General features: G+C 36.3%; 1 protein-coding gene and 1 pseudogene across 4 annotated transcripts in view; both read right to left on the bottom strand.

The window, feature by feature from the left end:
• Nucleotides 1-1,988: 1,988 nt before the first annotated feature.
• LOC145544772 (large ribosomal subunit protein uL1 pseudogene) lies at nt 1,989-2,689 on the bottom strand (annotated as a pseudogene).
• Nucleotides 2,690-2,983: 294 nt separating this feature from the next.
• Nucleotides 2,984-20,581, bottom strand: part of CENPC (centromere protein C) — an 84,271-nt gene continuing 66,673 nt past the window's right edge. For 3 of the 4 annotated variants that reach the window (XM_081587816.1, XM_081587836.1, XM_081587826.1), the window contains 7 exons: nt 20,183-20,242; nt 15,316-15,420; nt 13,640-13,768; nt 13,156-13,251; nt 10,880-11,034; nt 5,207-5,297; nt 2,984-3,387 (listed from right to left, as the gene is read on the bottom strand). In XM_081587816.1, coding sequence (XP_081443942.1) covers nt 3,317-3,387; nt 5,207-5,297; nt 10,880-11,034; nt 13,156-13,251; nt 13,640-13,768; nt 15,316-15,420; nt 20,183-20,242 — 707 coding nt within the window. In that variant the 3' untranslated portion in view covers nt 2,984-3,316. Of the gene's footprint in view, nt 3,388-5,206; nt 5,298-10,879; nt 11,035-13,155; nt 13,252-13,638; nt 13,769-15,315; nt 15,421-20,182; nt 20,243-20,581 lie in introns of all 4 variants that reach the window. The other variant, XM_081587845.1, reaches the window with a different exon arrangement.

Raw genomic sequence — 20,581 nt, 5'->3', positions numbered from 1 at the left:
TCAAGGTTGTGTATTTCCACCCTGCTTATTTAACTTGTATGCAGAGTACATCATTTGAAATGCCAGGCTGGATGAAGCACAAGCTGGAATCAAGATTTTAGGGAGAAACATCAGTAACCTCAGATATGCAGATGACACCACCCTTATGGCGGAAAGCAAAGAAGAACTAAAGAGCCTCTTGGTGAAAGCGAAAGTGAAAAAGTTGGTTTAAAGCTCAACATTCAGAAAACTAAGATCATGGCATCTGGCCCCATCACTTCATGGCAAATAGGTGGAGAACAGTGAGGTGGAGAAACAGTGGAAACAGTGACAGACTTTATTCTTTTGGGCTCCAAAATCACTGCAGATGGTTGGTGATTACAGCCATGAAATTAAAAGATGCCTACTCCTTGGAAGGAAAGTTATGACCAACCTAGATAGCATATTAAAAGCAGAGACATTACTTTGCCAACAAAGGTCCATCTAGTCAAGGCTACGGTTTTTCCAGTAGTCATGTATGGATGTGAAAGTTGGACTACAAAGAAAGCTGAGCGCCAAAGAATTGATGTTTTTGAACTGTGGTGTTGGAGAAGACTCTTGAGAGTCCCTTGGACCGCAAGGAGATCCAACCAGTCCATCCTAAAGGAAATCAGTCCTGTGTGTTCATTGGAAGGACTGATGTTGAAGGTGAAACTCCAACATTTTGGCAACCTCATGCGAAGAGCTGACTCATTTGAAAAGACCCTGATGTTGGGAAAGATTGAAGGCAGGAGGAGAAGGGGATGACAGAGGATGAGATGGTTAGATGGCATCACTGACTCAATGGACGTGAGTTTGGGTAAACTGTGGGAGTTGGTGATGGACAGGGAGGCCTGGCATGCTGCAGTTCATGTGGTCACAAAGAGTCGGACACGACTGAGTGACTGAACTGAACATTGTGTATCAAGATGCTAAACAGTGTATTAAAAAGCAGAGATATCACTTTGCCAACAAATGTCCATCTAGTCAAAGCTAAGGTTTTTCCAGTAGTCATATATGGATGTGAGAGCTGGACCATAATGCAGGCTGAGTGCCGAAGAACTGATGCTTTCAAATTGTGGTGCTGGAGAAGACTCTTGAGAGTCCCTTGGACAGCAAGGAAATCAATCCAGTTAATCCTAAAGGAAATCAACTGTGAATATTCATTGGAAGGACTGATGCTGAAGCTCCAATACTTTGGCCACCTGATGCAAAGAGCCAACTCACTGGAAAAGACCCTGACGTTGGGCAAAATTGAAAGCAGGAGGAGGAGGAGGCAGCAGAGGATAAGATGGCTTGATGGCATCACTGACTCAATGGACATGAGTTTGAGCAAATTCCAAGAGAAAACGAAGGACAGGGAAGCCTGGAGGGCTGCAGTCCACGGGGTTGCAAAGAATCCGACACAACTTAGCTACTGAACAATAGCTGCCATAGTGAATTCTCCAATGGATCTGAGCAAAGCAATTTGAAAACTTTCTGGAAAGGATTCGACATTCTAGATGCCATTAAGAATATTTGTGATTCATGGTAAGAGGTCAAAATATCAACATGAACACAGAAGTCTGGAAGAAGGTGATCACAACCCTCATGGATGACTGAATGGTTCAAGATTTTAGTGGAGGAAGGAACTGAAGATGTGGTGGAAACAGCAAGAGAACTAGAATCAAAAGTGGAGCCTGAAGCAATGTGACAATTGCTACAATAGCCTAAGATCAAAGTTGCTTAAGAATGAGAACGGAAGGTTGTTTCTTGACATGGAATTTATTCCAGGTGGAAATGTCAGCAAGACTGTCAAAATGATAGGATTGTTTAAAATGACAACAAAGAATTTAGAATTTTATCACTGATAAAGCAGCAGCAAGATTTGAGAGGACTGACTACAATTTTGTAAGACGTTCTTCTATATGGAAAACTATCAAAAAACATTGGCATGTTACAGAGAAATCATTTGTGAAAGGAAGTCAATAGATATAGCAATTGATCACTGTTGTCTTTTTTTTTTTTTAATGGTGGCAGCATCGTTAAGCTGTGCCTTAGTACAGATGCTGGGGCTTGCCTATGGTGCTCTTACTATACAAAGACTGGACATTCTGCTAGTTTTTCTTGCACAATGACACCAGAAAGTTAACAGCTAAGTGGATGTTGTACACAAGCTCATCACTGATCATCTTCACATGGCCAACAGCCACTGACAGACACAGCATCTTCTTCATCTGAAACTTGACCATGGACTTCATTTCATCAACTTTGGCCATCATGTTCTCATTGTGGATCAGCAAGCAAGGAAGGGAATTTGCCAGTGTCATTCAGGCGTGGGCCCAGGATTCGTGGGACCTGCTTAAACAGAGATTCTGGAGCCAAAATGTCCTACTTGTTGGCTAGCTTCTTGACCTGTTTTCTATTCCTTTTGAGTTTCTTCAGTGCCTTGATGTTCATGTGGGAGATTTATCCACAGCCTTAGCTTCATCACAGTGCTGCTGGTCTCCCAGAACATATACGGAGAACTTGGTAAGGGGAATGAACTTAAGCCTGACAGTGCTGAGAAGTGTTTTGTCCTTCTGAGGTCACAGTTCTTCAGACTGATCTGAAGATCCACCATTTCCAGAACATTTTGGCACTTGTGTTGATTCCCATGCAGCACTTCTTGCACTGTCTCATACAGGATGTCACAGGAGACTTCGCTGCTCATGGTGCCTCATGCCACAATAACTAGAAAAAGGTTGCTGTCTTATTTTTAAAAACTGCCACAGCCACTCCAAACTTCAGCAACCACTACCTTGATCAGTCAGCTGCCATCAACATCAAGCCAAGAACAACCACCAGAAAAATGATGATGACTCACTGAAGGTTATCAATATGGTTAGCTTCCTTAAGGTATATGCATTAATTTTTAGACATAAAACTATTGTACACCTAACAGATGATAGCATAATGTAAATATAGCTTTTATATACACTGGGAAATCAGAAAATTCATGACTCACTTTATTACAATATCTGCTTTATTGTGGTGGTCTGGAATCAAACCCATGACATTTCCAAGGTTTGTCTGTATATCCCCGAGAGCAGTGATTTTGGTATTCCTTTCGTGTTATTAAAAACTATGAATATGGGCATCACTACAGGTTATGTGTGTATTTGTGGAAAAATTAGAAGATACATATGGAAGTTTGATGTTTACTGAAACAAATATACAACACAGAAATTTTAAAACTTAACAATTACAAATATACCCATCTCAACTACACAATGTGTTTTATATGTATGTATGTATATATATATATATATACACATGTACTTAAACTTTGCTTCATCTTTCAACTTTTTATCTGAGTAAAAAGAAGAACACTTTCCTCATTCAGGAGATTTTTGATGTTGTAATAATTACCTAGAAATAAAATAAGAAAATTAAAAATTACTTCCATAGGAATCATTTCCTTTTGATTAAATATTTAGTCATCACTATGTCAGTTATGATATATAGTGTCATAAAAATTAACTCATCCAACTTCAAATAACTCTTATCTAATTCCACAAACTGAAAAATCTAACAGTTAACCACCACCTATGATCTAGATAAAGCTTGAAAAAACAAAACTTCACATCATTCTAATAATGAATGCAAAAACAAATTAGACAAAGGTGTAGGTAGGAAAAATAAATCTCCCTCTGAGCCCAATCATGTTTTGGGGTTGTTGTTCTTTTTAATTGAAGTATAAGTGATTTAGGTGATTTCCAATGTTATATTAGTTTCAAGCATACAACAGTGATTCAATTATTTTTGTAGACTATACTCTATTTAAAATTATAAAATATTTCCTGTAGTCCCTGTGCTATACATTACATCCTTGTATCTTTTTATTTTTTCCTAGTAGTGTGTGTCTCATTCCTCTTCCCCTATCTTGTCCCTTCCCTTTATCCCTCTCTCTGCTGGTAACCACTAGTTTGTTCTCTATGACTCTTGTTCTTGCTTTTTTAGATTCCACATATAAATGAAAACAAACAGTACCTGTCTTTGTCTGTCTAACTTACTGAACACAATTATTAGGTCTTTGGAACCACTATGAATTCCTCTAAACGAGACATAGACAATATATAGATAAGTATAAAAGATACTTATAAAAGATAAGTAAAAAAGTATAAAAGTAAAATAAAATTTCAAAGTTAAAAGGCAGCAAATGTTACTCAAATAAATTAGATAATAAGTAACAGCAAATGCAAAATACACATGGACTAGCTGCGCATAAGGCAAATTTATAGTGCTGAGTACAATACTATGACTTTTATTAGACTTTTTATTAGAAATTCAAACATATTAGGATTAACTTAGTTAATGAGTTTAAACTGTTCACAACAGTGTTGGCACATATAAAGGACTATCTAAACTTAGCTATTATTATAGCTTTGTTTTTTCATTAAAATCTAAGCTCCACAAGGGCAGGGATTTTCGCCTGTTTGTTCATTTATGTATCCCACTTTCAAAGCAATGTTTGGTAGACTCTTAATCACATTTGTTGAATGAACGAATGAACAAATTAAAATTCCTACCTTCAAAGACTTTTGCTCAATAGCTGATGAAGGACACTATTCTGTATGTTTAAAATAACCAACTAAAAATTGTTTGATTACATAATGTCTTTGCGATAACATAGGGGAAACAATTTTCCTTCTACGCTGGATACAACATGCTGCTGCTGCTAAGTCGCTTCAGTCGTGTCCGACTCTGTGCGACCCCATAGACGGCAGCCCATCAGGCTCCGCCGTCCCTGGGATCCTCCAGGCAAGAATACTGGAGTGGGTTGCCATTTCCTTCTCCAGTGCATGAAAGGGAAAAGTGAAAGTGAAGTCGCTCAGTCATGTCCGACTCTTAGCGACCCCATGGACTGTAGCCTACCAGGCTCCTCCGTCCATGGGATTTTCCAGGCAAGAGTACTGGAGTGGGGTGCCATTGCCTTCTCCTGGATACAGCATATCTCCTAACTATTTTTATATTCAGCAATTAGCAACTCTTATTCAATTTTCATGTATCAAAATACTAATATACCATCATTTATCTAAACAAAAAAATTAAAATATGCACCAAAATGTTTGACATCGGTTGCATCATGCTTCATTTTGACCATTGTGGTTTCCATTTTCATAGTGTTCATGAGCAACTATACAAGTATTTAACTATGTGAAAGAAAAAAGTTTTTAATTACTCTTACCTGAAGGAACATAGAATGAATCCCCAGTTGTTATTATATAAGGTGTTTCATGTAAGGTACATAAAAGGTGACCAAGATTAACATAAAAAACCTGTAAATTAAAAATAAAATCTCATTTTCAAGTTGTAACACCACAACAACTACACTCCAAAGAAAGTAAACATTGAAGGCAGAATAATGGTCCAATCTAATCACATAAACTTTATGTGAAAGTGGATAATTTTCCTACTGGAAGCAGAGGGAAGATGAAGAAGAGGAGAAGCTAGAGAAATCTGAAGCATGAAAAGTACTTTCACTGTTGCTGGTGCTGAAGATAAGACAGCCATGAACCAAGGAGTGTAAGCTATTTCTAGAAACCTTGGCCAACAGCCAGTAAAGAAACTGGAACCTCAGTCTTACAACGATAAGTAACTGAATTCTGCCAACAAACTGAATGAATTTGAAAGCAGATTCATTCTAAGAGCATTCAGAGAGGAATACAGATCTTTGGACATCTTGATTCTAGCCTAGTGATACTCTAAGCAGAGAACTCAGTCAAGCCCACCCAATTTTTAACTTATACAACTGTGAGATAATACATGAATGTTGTTTAAATTGTGTAGTAATTAAGTAAAGCAGTAATACAGAAGACTCATACAAGAAATTTCTTTTGTTATTACTTACTGTTTTTTTTAAATTCAGAACCATTGCAAAGAACATCACTTAAGTATATTAGAAGAGTAGCTAGGTTTTATGTATACCTCTATAAAGGTTACATGCTTGGTATATGTAACTTAATCTGACTGATGAATCTAAAAGAACAAAAACTTTTTTAAAAAAAAGTACATTTAAAGCATCAACATAAAGAAAGTAAAAGAGGATAAATGTAGTGCTCAATTGTACAGGCTTCCATAGTCAAGCAGGGCAAATTTAACATTTTACACAGAGATAGCACCTGACAATAATGTTTTATTTTGACAACTAAATACAAAATGTAGGGCCCTCACACTTTGATATTCAAATTCTGAGATTCAGCCATCAATAATATTTGCTTCAAAGAATTATGCCTCCTGATCCTCCTTTTCTTACCACTTTTGTAAAATGAGCCTAAAATACCAGAAAACGAAGAGCAGCTAGAGCTTATATAGCACCCACACCATGCAAGACACTGTTCTAAGCACTTCATTTTTATTCATTTAATGTATGCATCTACCAGTGAGACAGCACTATTCTAAGAGCTTTTCACAGATGAAGAAGATGAGGCACGGAAGAGTATTATAAATTTCCAAGGTCACAATGTAAATGGAACAGCAGGAATTTGAACTCAGGTACTTTGACTCCAGAATCCATGTTCTTGGTCACTACAATATACTCCCTCAAAGGAAAAAAAAAGTTCTTAAAGTGGTTCTAAAGGTACTTTTATAATTTAATAAAAGAAATAAATATTTTTATTATATACCAAAAACAGCCTTTAAAAAAAAAGGTAACACACACTGTACCCAGAGGTCAGGTATACGTTTCTAAATGCTGTTTGCTTATCTATTCAATTTGGCTCTCTAAGCATACCTCTCCCCATTTCTGTAAACATTTTACTAAGAATGCTTTTGAAATACACAAGAACAGAATGACACTCTCCCACAAATAAATATCAAATCCCAATAATTCTCTCTTTTCAAAATCTGTTTTCCTCATTCCATAATATTTTGAAATGAATGCCCAGCATCATAATCACCTGTAAGTATTTCAATGTGTACTGAAAGATCAAAGTCCTTTTTTAAAACAACACTGTTGTCACACATAAAAATACATGAATATTTAGTATTAATATTAAATGCACACTCAATATTCAAATTTCCAATTGTCTCATAAACGTTCATGGAGATAACCACTGTCCTGAATTTTATATTTATTATTCTCTTGTTTTCATTACAGTTCTTACCAGGCAAAAATGGATCTTTAAAAAATAACTTTTTAATTTTGTATGTTTCTGAATTTATCTAAATGGAAATGTAGATAAACTGAATGTATAGACTGAATGTATAACTCCTTGATTTGTTTTTCACTCAGAGTATGGGCATTTTTAGTACATGTTTATCTGCTTATGTTTTCGCTTCTGTAAAATTTTTTTTTTTAATAACATATCTGCTTTCCTATTGAGTTATCATTTTCTTTGAAATTTTAAAATATTTACATTCTGGATACTAATCACTTGTTGGTTATCTTAAGCTTTCTTTGCTTAAGCTTTCTTTGTAGTCTTTTGAATAAGAGCTGCTGATATATTGTCACAACTAGAGTACTACTAGAATCTAGTGCAGAGAGGCCTGAGATGCTTGTAAACATCTTACAAGGCACAGGATAACAAAATGTCAATAGTGCCATGGTTGAGAACCCTGATCTCTGTACATTCCACTTGGTTGTCTTTTTTATTCCTTGCATCTTATTTGTAAGTAAATCAAGTAGCAAAATTTGTTTTAAAAATCTTTACATAGCTGGATTTTTCTGGGTAAACCCAGGGTGTCATTTGTAAAGTCTGCTATTCTTTACTTCCTATAAATTGGTTGTTAGATCCAAGGACTTAACTTCAGGTGGTGTTGTGTGCAGGTTTTTTGTTTTTTTAAAGGAGGTGGGGAAGACATGACTACTTCATATGCAGTGTTGTATTCTTCCATAGGAGGCACATAATGTTTTGCTGTGTTCTTTTTAGATGTTAGTGTACGATGATGCTAGATCCAACACTTTATTGGGTGTTGTAAAATGGTAATATTCCATCCTAACATTCCTTCTTTTATTAACTGGAATATTTCTAAAAGGGTAAACTTCCTTTCCATTGTTATTTGGTTACCTAGTAGTACAGTTTATATGAGAACAGCACAATAAATGTTTAATTATTATTTCCCTTTATTTGCCATATTTGTTTTCAAAATGAGTTGGCGTCATAGTATTTGCCAACAGCAATGAAATAAGTTTTTCTTTTTGTAGTAGTCTTACAAATTCATGGATTTAGATATAATTGATATCAACCCAATGAAGTTATTCTTATTGATACTCAAGTTTTCACATCTTTGTCCAGAGCAAGCATCTTCAAGCTGGATTCTGAAACCTTATGACCCAATCCTAATGGTTTTTGATAGTTTGCTATCGCGTATGATAAAATATGCCAAGCTTAGTCCCAGGCCTGGGATCAGACATTTCTTCAGGAACTCTGGTTCCTTTAAGTGTGTTGTATCACCTTTTTGTTTTTTAGTTCTGGAACAATTATTGCCTACTTTTTCAAATATTTCTCCCTTTTGCTCATTTGGGTTTTTTCTTGATTCTGTTTTTATCTGTTCTTCCATATCATCTAACTTTAATATTTTCCATTTCTTAATATCCTCTTGTCTTCTACGAAAGCTCCACAACAAATTCCCACAGTTAATTTGTTAATTTCTCTGTGGTTTGATTTTAATAAATCCACCACTGCTACTTTCTCCCTTATTAGTGTTTCTCCATCTTGCCCTTTTGCTTCTCAAAAGCACGTATTTAAAAGTGTGCTTCATTCTTTCAAAAATGTAAGAATATTCCCATTACTAAAAAATTTAACTCTGATTTTCATTATAAAAAGTTAAAGGCAATATTTAGAAGAAATAAAACTAAACTATAATCACCTACCAACATGTTATTTTTCTATAGTTCCTTCAAATTTCTGTCATTTTCATTTTTTATTTTAGTCAGAAAAAAACAAAAAGGATTTTCTATCTTGCAATTTGCAAGATAAACATTTAAGGATTAACATTTAAGGATAAACATTTAACCAAACTGCAGACAGAAAATTCTTCCAATACAGCTATTCTTCAAAATGTTTCGTACAATACCTGGAATATGTAAGTGCTATATAACTGATTATTATACATGTGCGTGCTAAGCTGCCTCAGTCGTGTCTGACTCTTTGCGACCCCATGGACTGTAGCTCGCCAGGCTCCTCTGTCCAATGGGAATTATATTCCCATTTAATAATGGGAATATTTAATAACGGCATTCTCCTGGTAAGAATACAGGAGTGGGTTTCCATTTCCTCCTCCAGATTATTATATATAATGGTTTATTTCATTACTAAGTCAAAAGATAAATATAAGCATTTTCTGCCCACAGCACATTTCAGTGGTTTCCAATTTCAGAAATTACTATCAATGTTAAAATAAGTAACTACCTATGTTCAGGTTCCCTAGCTTTTATTTTCCTAGGAAAAAATTCTGAAATGACATTCATAGTGAAAGTCTACAAATCAGTTATAGGTTAGAGCTATAAGTCTACAAATTATAAATCCAATAATTTCTGCTAACTCAGTAATTATAAAGTATGCCTTATTTTTAATATGGATTCCTTTGAATGTTAGGTTAAACATTTTCAAATATTTACTAGATATTCAATATTCCTTCCTTCTAAAGGAATAAAAACATCTTATTAATACTATTAATAGTATTAATACTATTAGTTTAATGATGACATTTCATAATGCTTATTTTCATTACTGTTTCTTAATGATTACACAGAAATTATCTATTACTTCAGTTAGTTTAAAATGCTATTTTTACTCTTTTAATATGACCTGGAGATCTACAACATTTTAAGACTGGATTAAAGAAAACCTTTAAATACTTTGGATCTGGATTCTACATACTATGTGGTGGTGGTGGTTTAGTCGCTAAGTTGTGTCCAACTCTTGTGACTCCATGGACTGTAGCCCACTAGGTTCCTTTGTCCATGGGATTTCCCAGGCAAGAATACTGGAGTGGGTTGCCATTTCCTTCTCCAGGGGATCTTCCTGACCCAGGGATCGAATTTGTGTCTCTCGCACTGCAGGCAATTTCCTGCACTGCAAGCAATTCTTTACCACTGAGCCACCAGGGAAGCCCAACATTGCTACATACAGTAATACATTGAAAGTGAAAGTCACTCAGTCACGTCCACTCTTTGCAACTCCATGGACTGTAGCCGGCCAGGCTCCTCTGTCCATGGAATTCTCCAGGCCAGAATACTGGAGTGGGTAGCCATTCCTTTCTCCAGGGGATCTTCCTAACCCAGGGACAGAACCCAGGTCTCCACACTGCAGGCAGATTCTCTACTGTCTGAGCCGCCAAGAAGTCCAAGAATACTGGAGTGGGTAGCCTATCCCTTCTCTAGCGGATCTTCCCAACCCAGGAAGCCAGCAGGGGTTTGCTGCATTGCAGGCAGATTCTTTACTAGCTGAGCTACCAGGGAAGCCCCAGGTAATACATTATTTAGTACTTATTGAAGTAACTAGTTCCTAGTCGTCAATCTGCTGTTAATCAGTTACATGATTTTGAAGTCTTTTAAATTCTTTATTTCTAAACTTCATGATTGGAGAAATGAGATTTCGACTTAATCTCAATAATCCTCTCCAGCTCTAAAATTCTAATGACTTGTTTGTAAATCTAATTTTGAAGACACTTTTAAGACCATCCCCTAAACTTCTAAATCTCAAGGCTACACTGCTATGCACAGAACAAGTACTTTTAAATAGCCTTTGGTTGACTGATTTTAAACAGATGAAAAAAACTAAAAAATTACCTATGTACTATAGTAACAGAATATCATTTCTGAGAAAATAGATTTTTAATGCTTCATCAAGTCCAATAATTCAGAGTTGTGCCAAGATCAAAACATATACATCAATATATGGAGAAATATACTCACCAATGTATCTAGGCCTACATGCTGCTTTCCTTTTTCTTGATGTGGTCCTAATATCAATTTTCCAGTAGAAAAAAACGGTGTATCCAATGTTTTATATACTTTCAACTCATCATGTTCAACACAAAACTGGTATGTATCTCGTGGCCTTATAAGATCTAAAAGAAAAAAATTAATATAAGTATAAAGTAATAGCAATGACATTGCTCATTGATATACCATATACACACATATGCGTGCATGCTAAGTTGCTTCAGTCAGCCAACTTTTTGCACCCCTGTGGACTGTAGTAGCCCGCCAGGCTCTTATGTCCACGGGATTCTCCAGGCAAGAATACTGGAGTGAGTTGCCATTCCCTTCTCCAGAGGATCTTCTCAAACCAGGGATCAAACCCACATCTCTTATACACATTCATAAATAAAAACATAAACCTGTCCTAGAGAGATAGATGTGATGAAGAGCACTGACTCTGGACCTACAAAGGTCACATTGTATCTTTGTCTTCCAAGCTGAATGACCTTAGCCAAGTTGCTTATCCTCCATCTCATTTTCTTTTCTATAAAATGTGATATGAGTTGGGAATATCAAATGAGTTAATGTGTATAAAGTATTTAAAACACTGGTACAAAGTAAGCATTCAGTAAGCTTTGTTAATAATATTATTTTATTATTTATTATTAACAATTGCAGTATTATTATTTCCCCCATAATAACTTAGATGGAAAACAAAATCAGCTAAGAGACAAGAAAAGATTCCTTATCCTTAAAAAGTTCAATATAACATAGCCACACTACAAATGTATCATCATCATGCCAATAAATACCTTTGTGACTGATTAAGTAACAATATTTTTTATTTATCAGGTAGAGGCTCTAAATAACCAGAGTTCTAACTGTAGCTCCCAAATTACTATACCATTTTTTAAATTTCCCTTTTACTTACAAACTTTTCCAGACCTGTAATTAATACATTTTTTTATCATCAGCTTCTGACTGTACTCCCACAGACGACAGGATATAGACAATATATATGCTCAGGAAACAAAAAGTGATGAATTCATGAAAACAAAACTTTTTTACTAATACAGTATAGCAATGTTTTCAGTTAAGACACTTCGCTAAAAAAAATATTCTCTGTACTTCTCCCTCTATAGCCAAATCAACAACGGATTATAGAAATATTTTTGCTACTGAAGATATCGATGGAACCTATTCCACAGTCAAAATTTTAAGTGTAAACACTGTCTCTCTGCTTTGACATATTTATCTTTTGATTTAGGATAAATAGTCCTCAGTAATCACTAGTACAGTCATGACAGTTGTTAAAACACTTAAATATTTCCTGTATGTAAATATTGCCTGGTTTAGCTGAGTGTCCACTACTTAACCCCAGCACACTATAGCCCATCTCTTGGGACCTCCAATGGTATCCTAGAGACTAAATGTTTAATACCTGTTAAGTGCAAGAGGAGGCTTATACAACCCTATGCTGGCCTTAAACATGACATCTGTTTGACTAACTGATGTCCTTGCTACACAGCACCAAAGGCTGTCTAAACGCAGCCACAATTCCTACCTGATCTCATAGTAAGAATGTATTCAGGAGTCTGCCAGTTAATTTGCTACAATTTCTCCTGAACGGGCTTCCTGATAATTCAGTTGGTAAAGAATCTGCCTGCAATGCAGGAGAACCCTATTCAATTTCTGGCTTGGGAAGATTCGCTGGAGAAGGGATAGGCTACCCACTCCAGTATTCTTGGGCTTCCCTTGTGGCTCAGCTGGTAAAGAATTCACCTGCAATGCGGGAGGCCTGGGTTTGATTCCTGGGTTGGAAAGATCCCCTGGAGAAGGGAAAGGCTACCCACTCCAGTATTCTGGCCTGAAGAATTCCATGGACTGTATAGTCCATGGAGTCGCAGAGAGTTGGACACAACTGAGCGACTTTCACTTTCACTTTCCCCCTCAACAGCCCTTGTCCCCATGTGTCCTCCTGATCAAAGAAGGCCTGGATCCTACTGGAGGAGGAAACATTCCTGATGGTAGCACTTGTATCATAGAGGACAAATGCATGCTACTATATGTCCCTGGAAGTTGTCTACCATCAATTCCCCCACAGTAGTCCTCATACAGGCTACGTATTTGAAGCAGACTTGCTATTGGACTTTGGCTCTGAAAGATCTGGGAAGAGAAAGGGAAAGTAGAAAAGCCAGACTTCAAGCAAACAGTTTGTCTTTACTAGATGTTAAATGAAGCATTCTCAGAATCAACCCTGAGCTTACCCATAAGAACAGTCTCTCGTGTTTCCGGGTCCTTTACCCTTGTTGGCTGCAGAGGATCTCCCAGAGGTATATTCAGATTTAGAATGAATTTATTCTCTGCAAAAGAAGTACCACTGAAATACTATTTACTTAAAACTCTTTACCATTAAAAAAAATCTAGTATGAAATAGAGCTAAGGACAAGTTGTAAAGGAAAATGGAAGAGGCATATTTCTTCCTGTTTATCAATGACCACTTTGATGCATGGAAAAGATAAGTTTCATTCGACAGTGCAATTTATCCATGTGAAAATGTTTTACACTATGATATTAATGATTTTAAGAATAAAATTAGTTTACTTTCAAAATCTGAAGAAAAGTAGACATTAAAAAGAGAATTTACCCTTAAATACTATTATATTCTGAAGCCTTTAGAGGTATATTTCAAAATCTGCAAAGAGCTATTTTTCAAAACACTGTTATTTAAAATAAGGAAAAAGTTCATACTTCTTTCATCATTTTCAAGACAGATTCTTTTCCTATTAGCTGCTGTAATGATTCTTCCCAAGTTGCCTTTTGCTTTCCTTTTAGATGATACTGTGTCCGGGGACAGTATTCCACCAATCACAAATCCTCCTGAAATTTAACCCCAAAAAAGGTAACTTATCATATCTAGCAAAGTGAAAATCTTGAAACAAAATTCATTACATTAATACAGCACATTTCCTTTCAAAGCACAGAAGAATACATTATTATTACTACTCTACACTAATTCAAGTAACACAAATAGCAACCAATTTCACTTAAGTCTCTCCACTATCCTAAATCTGGTGGCTCAGTCAGTAAAAAATCCACCTGCAATGCAGGAGACCCGGATTCAATCCCTGGGTCAGGAAGATCCCCTGGAGAAGGAAATGGCAATCCACTCCAGTAATCTTGCCTGAGAGGATCCTAGCAGGCTACCGTCCATGGAGTCACAAGAGTCAGACACAACTTAGCAACTAAACCATCACCACTATCCTAAGTCTAGACACACTGATGAAACCTAACTGAATGATCTCTATTGCTTGAAATAAATAGCCATCAGTGGAGGTATAAAAAATGAAGGACACAAAGATTAGCAATGAACTATTTATAGTAATCCACATGTCAGTTTAGTCCTTTGACTCAGAAATATCGATTAAAAAAAGGAAGTAACTTTAATACAACACTATTTTCTTTCCCACCCTCTATAATTTTTGTAGAGAAATATGACAAGAAAATGGAATGAGAATAATAATGGAGAATATTTAATCTTTGCCAGTTAAAACTTTCTCACATTCTGATCTAAGGTTTCATTTTATGCAATTAGAAATCTTATTGAATTGTATAAAAATAATGTGCTCCATGCTCAGTCATATCTGACTCTTTGCTACCCCATGGACTGTGGCTCACTAGGTTCCTCTGTCCATGGAATTTTTCAGGCAAGAATACTGGAGTGAGTTGTCATTTCCTTCTCCAAGAGATCTTCCTGAATCAGAGATCAAACCTGATGCATTTCTTGGGTCTCCTGCTTTGGCGGGCAGATTCTTTACCACTGGGCCACCTGGGTTAAGTGTTAGTCACACAGTCGTGTCCAACTCTTTGTGACCCCATGGACTGTAGCCCACCAGGCTCCTCTGTCCACCAAATTCTCCAGGCAAGAATACTGGAGTGGGATGCCATTTCCTTCTCCAGGGGATCTTCCCAACTCAGGGATCAAACCTGGGTCTCCTACATGGCAGGCAGTTTCTTTACCATCTAAGCCACTAGGAAAGCCACCTGGGAACACTATAAAACTACACAATCACTTCAAATTGCTACCAAAGAGAAAAGAAAAAAAAAAATCAGCATCTCTATAGGAATCAGAGAAACCTGACTTGAATCTATTCTTGTCACACTGTTGGAGGATGATGGTTAAATAAGGTAATGTTATAAATATATAAGACAGTACTTGGCTTCCCTGGTGGTTCTGCCTGCAATGCAGGAGACCTGGGTTTGATCCTCAGGTCAAGAAGATCCCCTGGTGGGCTACAGTCCATGGGGTCGCAAAGAGTCAGACACAACTGAGCGACTTTCACTTTTTGGCACAACACATATCTAAACAAATTGTAGCAATTATCGTTATCATTTTTTATTTTGAGACGTTAAAATATAAAATTTACCTGATGGCCTTCCCTGATAATCTATTCGTTCCCCTCGCCAGTATTCCAAAGGTTTTGATCGTGTTCTCATAGTTCTGCGAACATTTGGTGTATTGGAGGGCAATACTGTAAAAGACATCAGACAAAAATATACACATATGTTGAGTTGGATGAAACTTTGCAGTGAAAAGACTGATATTACTTTCTAGAACAGGAATGCTTCTAGACAAAACACTAGAGAAACAAATTTTAAGACATATTTGGGCTAGTAAAGAAATGCCAATGAAAAAATAAACTACTAGATTGGAAAGATTTAAAAATTTGGTAACATTCATGGTTAATGATGTTAAAGGTACACTGAAATTCTCATATATTCATGACAGAAATATAAACTGAAGACAATCTGACAATATCTATAATTGCAATACTCTGAGGTAGCAATTTCATTTTTAGAAAATGAACTTGCAAAATATTCATAAAAATGGGCAAAGATCTAGGTATAAAAACATTCATAGTAGTACTGTTTATAATAGGAACCGAAAACAGAAGTCAAATTGAAAACCATCTAAATGTTCCCAATAGGAAATGTGTTAATCAGGGGTAGTCATATATGCATGTGTTTGTGTGTATACAAACGTATCTACTCATTTTATCTGACCAATGCAAAGTTCTATATGTTAAGTTTGCTGGCTATATAATCAACTTTCTATGTTCTTTCTTATTTCTGGTTTGCTGGATTTCTCCAATTCTGAAAGTGGTTTATCAAAATCTCTAACTGTATTGCTTAAAATCTCCCTGCTTTTCCTTAGGTTTTTTTTTTTTTTTCTTTATACATTTTATTTGCTAGGCTTTTTGGTACATGGTAGTTTATGATTTTTCTATCTTCTTCATAAATTGCTTATTTTATTATTACAAGTCCTTTATTCTGTTCACACTTTTAACTTGAAATTTCACTACACCTAATATTAAAAATGTATCACTACTTTCTATTTATATTACTCTACTTAATTCTTTGATAATCTTTTATTTTAAAAATCTGTTTTAAGTGTTTCTTATAAACATATAGGTCAGTTTGTATTGTTTAACCAAATCTGTTAGTCTCTATCTTACTAGAAGAATTCAATCCATTCATGCTTATTTAGTATAATAAATATGGTTCTTTTTATTCCTTCCATTTTACTTTATATTTACTTGTTATTTTAAATCAATGATTCTTTTTTTCCCTCCTTTTCATTGGTTTGGTCAGAATACCATTTCTTTCCCCATACTCCAAACCTTGGTCATTTCAAAGTTTTACAGTGCATTTTCAGTCTAATTTATCTTCCTATTCCTGACATTCAAATCATACTCATTTCTCTATGATTATATTAAAAACTATATTCCTTACCAAGATATCATCTTCTTTCTTCTCTCACTAAGTAAAACAAAACTTTTAGACTACTTTTATAACCCCTCTGCCACTCCTACTCTCCTCCCCATTACACCAAGTTTTGTTAAGATAGTGCAGATTTCAAATTATCATTGCAAAAATTCTTACTTAGTACTTATACATCCTCAATCATATTAGCATTAAATAGCAGACACACCCTCAGGTGTGAGCAATGAGACACCCCTTCCCTAGGATACATGTGGAACCTATGATATACTCAACTGAATATGGCAAAAGCAATGGGAAGTCACTCCTGTGACTATATCATGATTCTACACATAAGACACTATCTAGTAGAAGCAGAGAAAAATTCTTCCTTGCTCACTTTGAAGAAGCAAGCTGCCACACTGAGAAAAGAGTCTATGAAAAGGGTCATGTGGCAAGGAACTGCAGGTGACCTCTAGAAATTAAGAGTAGAGGCGCATGGCTCACAGACACCAAGAAAATAGGTATCTCAGCCCTACAATTCCAAGGATCTGAATTCTCCTAACAATCACATGAGCTTGAAAGAGGATCTTGAGCCTCAGATAAGACCATGGTCCAGGCTGACACTTCTGACTGCAGCCTGTGAAACCCTTTAACAGAGAACCCAGCTAATTTGTACCTGAGCTTCTGACCCATAGAAACCACAGGATAACAAACATGTTGTCTAAACCACTAAATCTGTAGTAATTTGGTACATGGCAACAGAAAATAAGTATACATTATTTAAATTTAACCATATGTTGAGAATCATTCCTAACTCTCTACTCTCTTTGAACTCAGTGCTGATTTACATGCTACTTGGTTAGATAACCTTACATCGCTATTTTCCATGGAGGATGATAATCTTGCATTATGTGCAAAATAAATTCAGTTATCAGAAGGAAAGATATCTTGGCTAGTTATAACATGGATTGTAATACATTTCAGTAGGCTATTTTATTTATCCAGAGTTACACAGATGAATAATGCTACTCTTTTTTTTTTTCTCCTTTATATGTAACTTCTGTCTGGAAGCTTTCTTCTATCCTTGAAATATAGGAATTTTATTCAATTCTGTCTAGAGGTGTATATTCTTCATTAATTTTTACTAGCAGCTGATCAGTTCACTTAAGTAGCTCAGTCGTGTCCGACTCTTTGTGACCCCCATGAACAACAGCACGCCAGGCCTCCCTCTCTATCACCAACTTCCAGAGTCCACCCAAACCCATGTCCATTGAGTCGATGATGCCATCCAACCATCTCATCCTCTGTCGTCCCCTTCTCCTCCTGACCTCAATCTTTCCCAGCATCAGGGTCTTTTCAAATGAGTCAGCTCTTCGCATGAGGTGGCCAAAGTATTGGAGTTTCAGCTTGAACATCAGTCCTTCCAATGAACACCCAGGACTGATCTCCTTTAGGATGGACTGGTTGGATTTCCTTGCAGTCCAAGGGACTCTCAAGAGTCTTCTCCAACACCACAGTTCAAAAGAATCAATTCTTCGGCACTCAGCTTTCTTTATAGCCCAACTCTCACATCCATACATGACCACTGGAAAAACCACAGCCTTGACTAGACGGACCTTTGTTGGCAAAGTAATGTCTCTGCTTTTTAATATGCTGTCTAGGTTGGTCATAACTTTCCTTCCAAGGAGCAAGCATCTTTTAATTTCATGGCTGCAATCACCATCTGCAGTGATTTTGGAGCCCAGAAAAATAAAGTCAGCCACTGTTTCCACTGTTTGCCCATCTATCTGCCATGAAGTGATGGGACCAGATGCCATGATCTTCATTTTCTGAATGTTGAGCTTTAAGCCAACTTTTTCACTCTCCTCTTTCACTTTCATCAAGAGGCTCTTTAGTTCTTCTTCACTTTCTGCCATAAGGGTGGTGTCATCTGCATATCTGAAGTTATTGATATTTCTCCCGGCAATCTTGATTCCAGCTTGTGCTGCTTCCAGCCTAGCGTTTCTCATGATGTACTCTGCATGTAAGTTAAATAAGCAGGGTGACAATACGCAGCCTTGACGTACTCCTTTTCCTATTTGGAACCAGTCTGTTGTTCCATGTCCAGTTCTAACTGTTGCTTCCTGACCTGCATACAGGTTTCTCAAGAGGCAGGTCAGGTGGTCTAGTATGCCCATCTCTTTCAGAATTTTCCACAGTTTAAACTCTCTCAAATTGCAGATCAAGCCTATCTTTATTCCAGGAAACTTTTAAGCAGTATTTTTTTTTTTTCTGAAAATTCTATTATTTGCATTTTTTATATGTTGTCTCCATGTTATTTCCATTGCCTATTTTTTCCTCATGGTTTCAGTTTTTTTGTATTTCTGTTCTGATGAATTTCTTCCATGTCAACACCACTACTAATTTAGCACTCAACAGTATTCATCTTTATTTATCAGTTCATATACTGATTTTTTAAACTGAAAAATTATGCTTTAGCAACCAGAAAGCCTTCTGTGATATAACTAAATCTCTGAAAATACTCATATTTCCTTCATTGTTAAAACTGTTATTTATCTACAAAGGTTCTGGCTCACTAGAATTTGTCTACTGTTGATTTTTCTCTCTTGTGTTACTGCAGACCCTCTCAGGGACATTTTTATTTCTCTTTGCCTACTCTGACTCACAGCATATTCCACTCCAAGTCAAGCAAGTGTGTGTGTGCATGCATGCACTTAGTTGTGTCTGACTCTTTGTGACCGCATGGACTGCAGCCCACCAGGCTCTTCTGTCCATGACATTTTCCAGGCAAGAATACTGGAGTGGGTTGACATTTCCTACTCCAGGGGATCTTCCCAACCAGGAGATAGAAGCCGTATCTTTTGCATCATCTGCATTGGCAGGTGGATTCTTCACCACTGCACCACCTAGGAAGCTAAGCATTAAACATCGAGAAGTACAGCAGTCTCTCTTCACATGGACCCACAAAATACTAACTGACAAGATGTGAGGTTCTGGTGGAAGCGATTAGAGAAAGCTTCATCCCTATAGGTTCTCGTCAAGTATAAATGCAGAAGCCTTAAGTACAGGGAGAAAAATAAAAAGCCACTCCAATTCTGCAAACATGAGAGGTCGCATGAATCTTAATCCCCAAGTGGGCCTCTCCATGGGTTCCTTGGCTCCTGGCTTACTTATCATAGTTACTGTTTTATTTAGGTGTGAACTGGAAAAAAATGAGAGAAGTTGTCATGGATACCATCTACCCAGAAGTTACATTTTATAGAATTCTCTACCCTAGCTTCTTACATTAGGTAAGATCAGCTCCCTACTACTGGGCAATGAGTGAGAGGATTACGAGATTTATAAATGGACAATAAAGAAACTCTGTGGCATGGGATGATTTACCATGAAATTGATGAAACGAAATATGAAGTTTACATTACCTGACAATTAATCCAAATAATATTTTCCCCACTTGAGAAAAAAATAAATTATATTTAGAAACAGAGGTTTCATAATAATATGAAAATATTAAGGGAAAAATAATCTTACCTAATTTGTGATGCATCTTGTTCTCTGGTGTTGAATTAGCTATTTCTCCTCTTGAATCATCTGTAAATTGCAAAAGAAATATCATGAGCAATGGCTCCTAATTTCATGTTGAGTTAAAGTATGTACTAGGTCAACTTCAGAATAAAAAAAAAAAAAAATTCAACCCAACAAAACATTTTATTACTCCCTTTGCTTTCCACTGCTGAGGACAAAAAGCTAATGAAACCAGTATAACATGTCTACAGGTTTTGTTACAATGAATATATCTTAAGAGGATAATGGTTACAAGTAACAAAAACAAACAGGTTTTAAATTGCTTGTGGACTTCAAGTGAAATAAGCCACTGGGTGGATAAAAATGCTGGGTGTGATTATGAACAGCTGCTAAGTTAATAATGCA

Source organism: Giraffa tippelskirchi, chromosome 1, assembly GCF_054371585.1.
Source record: "Giraffa tippelskirchi isolate mGirTip1 chromosome 1, T2T-mGirTip1v1.2.pri, whole genome shotgun sequence".
Taxonomy (NCBI): Eukaryota; Metazoa; Chordata; class Mammalia; order Artiodactyla; family Giraffidae; genus Giraffa; species Giraffa tippelskirchi.
Note: the sequence above shows the minus strand (reverse complement) of the source record. Positions and strands in the feature narration are given on the sequence as shown.